Source organism: Solea solea, chromosome 13, assembly GCF_958295425.1.
Source record: "Solea solea chromosome 13, fSolSol10.1, whole genome shotgun sequence".
NCBI classification, from domain to species: domain Eukaryota; kingdom Metazoa; phylum Chordata; class Actinopteri; order Pleuronectiformes; family Soleidae; genus Solea; species Solea solea.
Window position 1 is genome coordinate 25610318 of NC_081146.1, and position 11246 is coordinate 25621563.

Consider the following 11246-nt stretch of genomic DNA (forward strand, 5'->3'; position numbering starts at 1 on the left):
TCACACGAAATCAGTAAATAGGTTAAAAAAAAATGAGTAGAAGGTTTTTTTTCTCAGTATTGTGATGATTAATCCTTGTATTTTGTGGACAGAGCAACAATCAGCAGTAAACAGTAAAATGTTATCAATCTCCCACGTACAATACTGACTAACTTTGTATTACACATTGATACGAGCCATATCTGACCTGGAGAAAGTGTATTTTTATTATTATTGTGGTCAAAGTCTCGGCCAGTTTACATCAAAAACACTCACACGGTACATTCTTATACTAAAAACACTTTGACCCTCATGTTTGAGTCTATCCAGAGATTTAAATGTCTGTTTATGTTTTTAAATGTTGCATTTGTGATGCAGTTCTGCAGGTAAACCACTGGGTGGTGCTGTTTGTACTGAATGTTTTAAAACATTCAGTACAAACAGCATCAAAAAAGCATTAAAAAAAAGCAAGAAAATCTGTAACTTTCAGCAATGAAATGTGCTTCAAAGAGAGTTTTGTGTAATATTGTTATAATCTGCTTTAATCTGTCTCTAATAATAATAACTGATTAACATAAAGTACACATAAAGGTTTTACTAATAATTTATTTTATTTTATTAAATCTAGACTGATAACATTTTTGTCCAAATGAACATTTATTTTAGATATTTTACATAATGTACCTATTCTTATAACATCATTAACAAAATAGTAATACTGAATAGTTTTCAGCATATATTGCAGTTTTTCTATTTTTATTCATGTGTTCATTTTTAACACTTAAATTTGACCTGATGATTCTTTGTATTGTTTTATTTCAAATTTCTCCATATATTGTATTTGTAAATGCTTCTGTATTTAAAAACTGTTTTAAAATGAATACATTAAACTGCCTTTATTTACCTACATTATAATTGAATTTCCTTGTACGTGTCACACGCTGATATTTCATCTATTTTAAAGAGAAGGATTCTGAGGCGAATTTAACCCAAAAATAAAAAATAAAGGACAAAATGACGTCTCTCTTACTTTTCCTCCAGCAGCACGCGCGTGTTTCCTGGTTAAATTCCCGTGTTCCGGGACAAAGTTGTGTTGTTGCTTTTCACCGCAGACGCCGCGACATTGGCGTAAAAGTTACTGAAGCTGAAATACGTTTGTTTTATTGCGTTTTCAGTCGATACAGGTGAGCAGGAGCTGAGTCCCTGGTTGCCATGGCTACAACAGACGCTGCTCCCATTCCGTCACTGCGACACACACACATACACACACACACACACACACACACACACACATGCTGGCCTTTCTGACTTGTGAGGACACTTCTGTTCTGTAACTCCGAATTTCCGAGGTCAGGTGTCAAACTCGTGCTCGCTTGAATGTTATTTGGTGTTTATAGACTGACTTTGCATCATAAATGTGTTTTTATTTTATTATAAAACAATCAACATCGTTCCATATCAAAGCAAACATTTTTATTTTGAGATGAAATGTGAAATATCGTAAAAAAATAAATAAATAGAATGCAATATTTTGATGGAATATCACAAATATCATGATAATGTGTGTGTGGGGGGGTATGTTTTTTGGATGTACTGCACTTACAACGTGAAGGATGAGGACAGGCGGACAATGAACCCCAACCTTGTTAAAAAAGTAACTAAGTAACTTTTACTCTGAGTACATTTTAAACAATCTACACGGAGTATAATATTTCCGTCCTCTTTCCACCTGTGATGTAATATGTAGTGATGACGCCAGCACAGCTCGCAACGTGTGTCTTAGAAACTCTGCTACTTTTGACCGTTATGTTGCCGTTAAAGTTATAAAACAGTACAGTTTGGTCCAGGGTTCTCTCTCAGATCAGCGATACAGGAAAATGTTGCTGACCGTGGACCTCCGAGTTTCCCAGTTGAAGGTCAAAGGTCGGAACACTGACTCTAAATGGAGCGCAGCAATAAAGCGTTGTCCCACTCCTGTTTAAATCATTGTTTCATCATTTTTATCACAACATTTGGACAGGATCAAACTCTCGTGGTGAATTTGTGTTAATGGTGAAACCAGAGAGATTGTGTGTCGTCTGCGTGCGACAGACTCTTCTGTTCTGTAAAAAACACTTTATTTGAGTTTGTTTACTGCACCAAAGACAAAGGTTCACAGTTTATGATTTCACATGATGTTCAAATTCACGTGTCGCACCATCAGCACTTTTATATGAAAAAAGACACATTTAAGAGGTTGGGGAACTGCTGAGTCGTCTATGTTTATGTCTACGTCGTTATTTGAATATTTGATAACAGAATTCTTCTGTTCTTCTTTAAAAATTGAAAAACTGCAACACTGAACCACATGAACTGTCCCTTTAAGATTTCTGGCTGATTTAAAGTGTTTTAAACTTTCTGTTTGTGTCGAATTTCACTTTTAATCCCAGAAACGTGAGCAGATTTTCCCACAGAAAATAGAATCATTGACATCATTTACTGAACTTTAAATGGTTTGTGGGATTAAATAATCTCAGTGTTTGTTTTGTTGTTTTTCGTTTTCGAGGTAAAACCTGAATGTGACTCTGACGCTTTGAGATGAATCAGTGATGAAGAGTGAAGGACAAAACCAACTCTTCCAGGATTCCTGCAGGAGCTGCTCCTCCTCTTAACAGCAGCGTCATCAAGTTACACCCAACAGGACCGGAACACGAGCATCTCAGCCTTCAAAATAAAAGCATTAAAAAAATTTTGTCAAATACAAAACACTTTAATGTTATATTAACAGCTGAGTTTCAATACATGAATGTAGAGTCAATTATATGTTGACAAATGTCATGCAGTTTATATAAAACCAAGAAAATAAAAGAAATAAGAAAAAGAGAAACTGAAAGGAATGAAAATGTGTCAGTAACGCAACGCCATGGAATACTATTAAACCACCATGAAGAAGAAAAAAAAAAAGATGGGAAAAGAATGTGCGAGGAAAAAAGCAGGAAAAGGGAAAGAAAATGAGAAAAATATAAAAGTCACGAAAAGGGGAAAGAAAGGAAAAGAACAAAGACAAGGAAAAAGTAAATAAAGACAAATCAGAAAAAGAAAACATTAAAGAAAAATAATAAAATAAGCCTAAAGAAAAGTGTAAAAAAATAAAATAAAAGATAAGATCCACATAAAATTAGAAACGATAAATCATCTAAAAAAAATGAGCCAAAAAATATTAATACATTATAAATATAGTAATGATACTAAATATTCCCAAATAAATATATATATTTTAAATTGAAGCTTTTATTTTGAAAACAGGAAGTGTTCCGTGTTGCCGTGTCTCTGCTTCAACAGCTTGACGCGGGATCAGCTGATGGGAACTGAGTCACCAGGCACTTCCCGGACTAAAGTGTGGAAAGTCAGCGAGAAGAAAAGAACCGTGTTATGCCTTTAAACAGTGGAGAATTCTACTTTACTTTACTTTAATGTGATCATCTGGATTTTAACGTGATCATCTGGACTTTAATGTGATCACCTGAAGGTAAGAAAAGTAGAAAAGTATTTTTTTTAAGGATCAGATGACTCTTAAACTAAAGTTCGTACGCAGCCTGTTGTTGTTGACACAGTCTGACTGAAGGTACAACTAGTAAAATATTAACAAACAATGATAATACAACTGTCAAATGATTATAATTCAATTACAAACAAAAAAAATTGGTTTTTAACTTGGTTGTTTCACGTATGCTGACTTTGGAAAGTAAAGTTTGCTTTGTAATCCCCTCGCTACCAAAGTCCATAGAGAAAACCCCTGTTTTTAGCCCACTGGGACACAGGAGCTGCTGGGCTGCTGCTGCCTCGTGTGGTCAGTTTATGTCAATGGGTTAAACCTGAACCAAGGATTTCAAACACCGAATTGACAAAATAATACGTTTGAATTTACTGACAGAGGCAGCAGTGGATCAACGACTCCTGTGAGCCGTGATGTTAAATTTGTTGGTTTTCTCTATGGAGTTTGGTGCCGGGGAGCGAACTTGGTTTCCAGGTAGAAACTGCACTAGATAAGATAAATGAGCAAAGACAGCTGCAGGTCATCATAGACTTAATAATCTGTGGCTAAAATCTGTTTTTTTTTGTCTTGTTTCCATGTCTTTTTTTTCACACGTCTGTTGTAAAAAGCAGAATATGATGAAGTCAGTGTTTTCATGGAGCAGCAGACCTATAAAGTGCACATGATTGACAGTGTGATGGAACTGAACTCTGTTCCCTGAGCTTTATTCTCTGGGTTTATGAGTAAATTAACTTTATTGACGCAGGCATGATGTGAGCAAAACGGTTAGTGTGAATAAATAACATGGTGCTAATTATCGTGATAAATGTCAGAAAATTAAAGATTGATTAAAACTGCATAATTTCCAGGTTTGACGAACACCGATCAACATTTTTAAGGTTTTCTGCTATTTTATGGACCAACCGATAAATCGAGAAAATAATCAACAGATTAATCGATTATGAAAATAATCGTTAGTTGCAGCTCTAGATAGATGTTTGTCTGCTTTCTTTCCCACATACCATCCTTACCTACCTACTGTTATTACCAATCTACCTACCTAGCCACTTACATACCGACCTCAACTATCTACCCACCTCCCTGCTTTCTGTACTTACCTACTAACCTACCCACCATCCTTATCTACCTACCTACTGCTCTTATCTACCTACGTGCCTTCCTTACCTACCTACCGTTCTTAACTACTTAGCTATTAACCTACCCACCTAATTATCATATTTATCTACCAACCTAAAGAAGACTCATTACCTACCTACTGTTCTTACCGATCTACCTACCTACCTTCCTATCCTTACTACACACTGACCTTAACTACCTACACACCTCCCAGTCTTCCGTACTTACCTACGTTCTTAACTACCTACTTACTAACCTACCCAGCTACCTGCCATCCTTTCCTACCTACCTTCCTACCTACCTACCTACAGAACACTCCTTACCTATCTTCAGTTCTTACCTATCTACCTACCTACCATCAACTGAGCTACCTACCTGCCTTCCTTACCTACCTTCCTACCCTTCTTAATTACCTACCTACTAACCTACTTTCCTACTGTCCTTATCTACATACTGTTCCTACCGAACTAGCTACCTTCCTTCCTGTGTCACCTATCTACCTTTCTGACCTACCTGTCTACCCTTATTCCTTACCTACCTTCCTTTCCTAACTACCTTTTCTGTCTGACAGACTCGATGGCAGGACTTTGAGACTCGCTCCACCCACGGCCTGACAAACAGAGCAGGTGCAGAGACACTGGAATCAAAGATGGCGTCCTCTGTCCTCCTGTCTCCTGGGAAGACTGCGGCGCTGCGGGTCGACCCGGCCAACGTCCCGACCCTGGAGGTCAAACTGGGAGCACTGGCGGTGCTGCTGTCCGTCACACTGCTGTTTGGGTTCGCCCCGCTCTGCATCGTTCGGGGGTCGGGGCGCTGCAGCGTGGACCCAGGTGAGTCAGAGGAGAAGATCGACGTTTGAGGACAAAACCAAATATTTGTCCAAAGACACAAGAAAGTAAAGTTGAGTGTTTTTGTTTTTTACAAAAACATGTAGCCAAAGTTACAACAAGCATTTACATCACAGAAGATATGATGGCAGCTGTGGTGTTGACCGTAGGGCTGACCGGAGGGAGTGGGATGATGGCACTTTTCTGGCTCCACCCCCCACTGTTAAACTTGACCAATAAGATCTCGACCTTTTGTCCCTCTGCTTTAATTCTCGTGTGGTTTGTCGCAGATCTGCGACGTCGACTGCTCAGTCTGATCAGCTGTTTCGCTGGCGGAGTTTTCTTTGCCACTTGCCTGCTGGACCTGCTGCCGGACTACCTGCAGGCCATCGACGAGGCCTTCAACAACGCAGGGATCACAGTAAGACCACATCTAACCAGATTAGACCAGATTCAACCAGACCTGATTAGGCCAGGCCAAACCAGACCAGAGCAAACTAGACCAGATGAGATCAAGTCCAATTAGATGAGATTTGGCCAAACCAGACCAGAGCAAACCAGTTTCGAACAGACCAAACCAGACCGGACCTGACTAAGGCCAGACCAGACTGACTAAACCAATCCAGATGAGACCAGGCCAGATAGACTTGATTAGGCCAGACCAAACCAGATCAGATCCTTCCAGACTGGACTAGAGCAAACCAGCTTGACCAGACCTGACCAGATGAGATCAGGCCCAATTAGACATGATTAGGCCAGCCCAAACCAGATCAGATCCCATCCAACCAGACCTAATTAGGCCAGACCAAACCGACTAAACCAAACCAGATTAGGCCAGACCAGACCAACTAAACCAAACCAGATGAGACCAGGCCAGATAGACTTGATTAGGCCAGGCCAAACCAGATCAGACCCTTCCAGACCAGACTAGAGCAAACCATATTCAAACAGACCTGACCAAACTAGACCAAACCAGATGAGATCAGGCTCAATTAGACACGATGAGGCCAGACCAAACCAGAGCAAACTAGATCAGCTTCCATCCAACCAGACCCGATTAGGCCAGACCAGACCGACTAAACCAAACCAGACCAGATGAGATAAGGCCCAATTAGACATGATTAAGCCAGACCAAACCAGGTTAGACCCTTCCAGACCACACTAGAGCAAACCAGACTGAATCAGACAGGACCAGGCCAGGCTAGACAAGATTAGACCAGCTCTGACCAGGCCAGGCCACACCAGATCAGATCATACCATACCGTACCATACCAGATCAGATCTACCCCAGGACTCAGTTCACACATTTTGAAAGGAGATAATCGTAAGAACAACGACACATTTTTACGAGGCACATGATAATAATGAAGGTGTTTAGAAACTTGATTTAAAAAAAGAAAAAAAAAGGTATGTGACGTAACAGGGAAATCCCCGGAAGTCCAGTCCAGTCTGTCTTATCTCGATGAAGCCTCTGTGGTCGACGCATGCAACTGCCTTCAGCCTCAGGTTCTTCTGCTTCAGACCAGCACAGAATGTGGTCTGAAACGACTGGATCTGGATTTTTAAAAACCTTTAAAAGCTGAACACTGTGACCGGATGTTTCATCTTTATCTCTGATGTCAATCTTATCCACATCCTCTGTTTTCCACTCGTCAGTTGTTTGACATCCTGCGTCGACTGGCAGCAGATCAAAAAAGGCTTAAAAGGTTCAGTGTAGTGTGACATTAAGATGTTGTATTCATTGCGTTTGTTAGTGATTCATTAAAAAAGGTGGTGGGCGAGACTCCCACCTTCAGTTTCCTGTCTGAAAACTCACAATTAAAGCTCATTAAAGTCATGAAACCATTGTCTAATGAGTTCACAGTGTTGACGAACTCTTATCAGCTCCATATTCCCGCGCTGCATCCTGATCTATTAAGATGTCGCTGAGAAATACACACCTGAACTTGTTCAATGGGACTGAACCATGTTATCGCATCTGTAATCTGGATCAAATCCAGATTAGACGGTAGACTATTTGATCCAGCATAGACCCAAGTTTTGACACATTGTAGATTCTTACCAAAATTGAATGGGAACATACCTGGGTGATCACCTACCCATCACAAACAATTCAGATTGATCTGTCAAAAACTGTCGACAGGAAGTTGCAAACAGCAGGACAATTTACTGAAGGAAAACACAACCCCCTTGGTGGAGAATATAATCACCAAAAATGACACACTGCATATTAAATTTGAGCTTGTCTTTCCTCACAGCTCCAGTTCCCTCTGCCCGAGTTCATCGTGGCCATGGGCTTCTTCCTGGTCCTGGTCCTGGAGCAGATCATCCTGGCCTTCAAGGACCAGTCATCGTCACATGTGGAGGAGCGTCGGTCTCTGCTGGTGGACTCCAGTGTCCAGGCAAGCGACCGAAACCATCACCACCGTCGAGGATCCGAGGACAGTGAAGGTGGCCACTTCCACGTGGACTTCAGCTCTCAGTCGGCCCTCCGCGCCTTCATCCTGGTCTTCTCGCTCTCTCTGCACTCCGTGTTCGAGGGGTTGGCGGTGGGGCTGCAGGAGGAGGGGAAAGAGGTTCTGGAGATCTGCCTGGCGCTGATAATCCACAAGAGCATCATCTCCTTCAGTCTGGCCTTGAAGCTGTCCCAGAGCCGTCTGAGGCGGTCTGTGGTGGCCGGCTGTCTTCTGCTGTTCGCCGTCATGTCTCCTCTGGGCATCGGCCTGGGCATCGGCCTCACAGACACCAGGGCGCACCCTCAGCACCAGCTGGCTCGCTCCACACTGGAGGGACTGGCCACAGGAACCTTCATCTACATCACCTTCATGGAGATCCTGCCTCACGAGCTCAGCTCGCCCAGGCACCGCATACCCAAGGTGGCCATGCTGCTGCTGGGCTTCGCTGTGGTGACCGCTGTGCTCTTCATCAAACTGTAGCCATGGCAACGCAGAGAATCGGCAAGAGTTTGCGCATTTGACGACAGTCTTGTCTCCCTGATGCTACGTTTTTATAGAAACAAGGCAACAAACCTCAGTCTGCTTCATGAGGCCCGAGGTACAGAAACCAAAATCCAGTTACATTCACAAACACACTGTTCAATTCAGCCAAATACGATGTTCATTATCAATCCGATACCAGATTGCATATCAAAAACACGTACGTCAAATAAAAGAGCGGAAAAGCCAAATGGTAAGGTAAAATTTGGTAAAAACACCCGAATGAGTCACCCCATGCTTTCAAGAGGTGTGACCAATGGACATAGATCAATATGCTTCTCTACGCAATTGGGAAAACCTGCAACCACTCAGAGCAATGAGCCAGACGACGTATGCACGTGGCAGTAATGGTGTCTCATGGCTTTTTACTGGTGAGCTTAAAAGTGGAATCAGCCATGTTGGACGTATACAAATGCTGCTAGTAATCGCTTCTCTGTCGCCATCCCGCTAAACCCGCCTCTAGTGCACCGCGTCAGTAGTTTGTGATTGGTTCCACCCTTTTTTTCTTTTTTTTTTTCGTAAATGAAAACGAGTCGTAAATGCATTTTCCGATGTAAATGGAACGCAGCATTAGCATGCTGCTAGTTGTGAGCATGACGATCACAATTCAGAGACTTCCTAATCTCCGCGAAAGATTCTAATTATTTTAGCTGTCCTCGTAAGTCCAGCAAATTTATCGGCCTGGATTTCGCAAATTATTATTTCAATTTTCTTTGGTCTCTGTTTTCTTCTATTAATTCCGGGTATTAGCCGTGGGGGTGAGGCAGAGAACCCAGGTCTGTGTTAGTCCGACTTTGGGAAATCGGATTTAATACATTTTCATTTTTACTATTTTTAAAGTCCGATTTCAGTCGTGATGAGATATCATTTGTTTGTTTCTTGACTGAATGACTCAAATATATACACTAACTGGATCAAAAAGGTTTTTTTTGTGGAAATGAAACCAAACTGTAACCAAAAAAAAACTGAATTTGATAGTTTCAGTTTCTAAAAAACTTCCAGCCTTAAAATTCACACGTTTTTATTTTTAAAGGGAAAAAGAAATATATATATATATATATTTCAGCGACCTTTGATTAATTTAATTTCAATGATGCCAAAGGAGTGCAGACAATATTCTTTATGAAATCATCTTTTTTTGTGTGTGATGACATTAACGTGTGGTTTTTAAACCACTGATAAATGTGTATTTTTGTAATTCTGTCACCAAAGGACCAGAGAGCTGAATGTGTGAGGTGTAATATTTGTTTTTGTGAAACAACATGAAAGACATGAAAGAATTAAACAGAAAATTGTTTTTATATTGCACAGTGACTCAGATTTTCCATTTTTTGTAAATTAAATTATTTTCTTTTTAATTCCTCCATTTCATCAGATAAGATAATAATAATTATTAATGTTGATTAAATAATAATGTTTTATATTCTGCTGGACAGTTGGAAATTGTAAGAAACTGCTCATATTTTATATGAATATTAATACAATATTAGATATTGAATAGCTTCCCTGTCATGTGACCTCTCCAAATCCGATTTTTTAATCCTAGACAAACAGGAGACACCTCATTTTTGGAAATGTTAGTGTTTTATGTAACTATTTTAATTTTTTTTTAAATATCAGTTTTAATTCAAGTTTTCTTTTTTTTGTATTTCCACCGACATTACTCAAGACAAGCAGCATATGCTCTATTTCAATAAAAAAACAACAACAAAAAAAACCAATTCAAATACACAGTCCACAGAACTGTCAATTTCATTAATTAAATTAATTTATGTTCAAGGTAGTTTCATGTTTTACGTGTGTATACAAAAAATATCTCAAATAAAACAAAATTAAAACGTTTAATCTTTAATATTTCAATTTCTCGTGCGATGACTGAAATCAACCACCAGAGGGCACGATATCATCTGTCCAGCCACGGGAAGCCACATTTCCAACAGTCCAACAGTTATCAACACAAGACTATGCAGACAACGTAGGATTCTTACGTACGTAACGTAAAATTATGTAAATGCTATTATTATTATTGTTGTTGTTATTATTATTATTATTAATTTAAAAAAATGTAAATGTTATTACTTGTTTTCTGTAAAAATCCCCGAGCAGAAAAGTGAAACTGAACTAATCACGACCACCGGAAGTTGCTTGCAGCGGCTCACTGGTGGGGTGCAGCAGCCGGCACTTGCCGCCAGAGGGCGCGCCGCCACTTGCTCCCACAGATAATCGTTTGCGTGGTTCGACAGGATGACTCACTCAAATCCTTTGTTCCAGAGACCAAAGTAAAAGGCTAAAAGGGAGCTTGTTCACGCCCCTTTCCTCGACCTCGCGCAACCTCATACAGGTGAGAAGCTGTTGCCATGGCGACCTGACCAAACACCTGAAACCAATATCTATTTTTTTTTGTTACACTGCCTGGAGCAGAATTTTGTAATAATAGTCAGAAATAACAGTGACGTCAGGGCCAATTTGTGAAAATGTCACTGTGGATTAATTAAATTAGATTTTCTGTTTTGAAAAATAAAGCTTTGGCTGTGATATATCTTCTTTGTTTCTGCTGCGGTTTTGTGTTTTAGTTGTTTTTGTCTATTTTTTTTTGTTGTCGTTTTTTAAACTGCTTAAACGAAATAAATAGATAATTTAATATATAAATTATCTCAAAACTATCATCTCTATTTATAGCACTTTTTAAATCTTGACGAAGATGAGTGAGTCATTTTGAAAGTGACAGATTTCGGCGCACACTGTTTTTTAACGTTTTGGTGCCTGGAATTAGCGGCAGAGTGAGACCTCGTC

General features: G+C 39.9%; 1 protein-coding gene across 1 annotated transcript; it reads left to right on the forward strand.

Annotated features, from left to right (window-relative positions):
- Positions 1 to 3341: 3341 nt before the first annotated feature.
- On the forward strand, positions 3342 to 9761 carry LOC131471250 (zinc transporter ZIP1-like). The gene is made up of 4 exons (XM_058647710.1): positions 3342 to 3487; positions 5202 to 5460; positions 5748 to 5878; positions 7716 to 9761. The coding sequence occupies exons 2-4, from the start codon at positions 5280 to 5282 to the stop codon at positions 8391 to 8393; spliced, it is 990 nt and encodes a 329-aa protein (XP_058503693.1). The 5' UTR covers positions 3342 to 3487; positions 5202 to 5279; the 3' UTR covers positions 8394 to 9761.
- The last annotated feature ends 1485 nt before the right edge of the window (positions 9762 to 11246 follow it).

What these genes read in the sequence shown, in the direction of transcription:
- LOC131471250 (XM_058647710.1), top strand. Translation starts at nt 5,280, where the DNA reads ATGGCGTCCTCTGTCCTCCTGTCTCCTGGGAAGACTGCGGCGCTGCGG. An exon ending in GCGCTGCAGCGTGGACCCAG is followed by an intron (nt 5,461 to 5,747) that starts GTGAGTCAGAGG and finishes GGTTTGTCGCAG; the next exon opens with ATCTGCGACGTCGACTGCTC. An exon ending in TCAACAACGCAGGGATCACA is followed by an intron (nt 5,879 to 7,715) that starts GTAAGACCACAT and finishes CTTTCCTCACAG; the next exon opens with CTCCAGTTCCCTCTGCCCGA.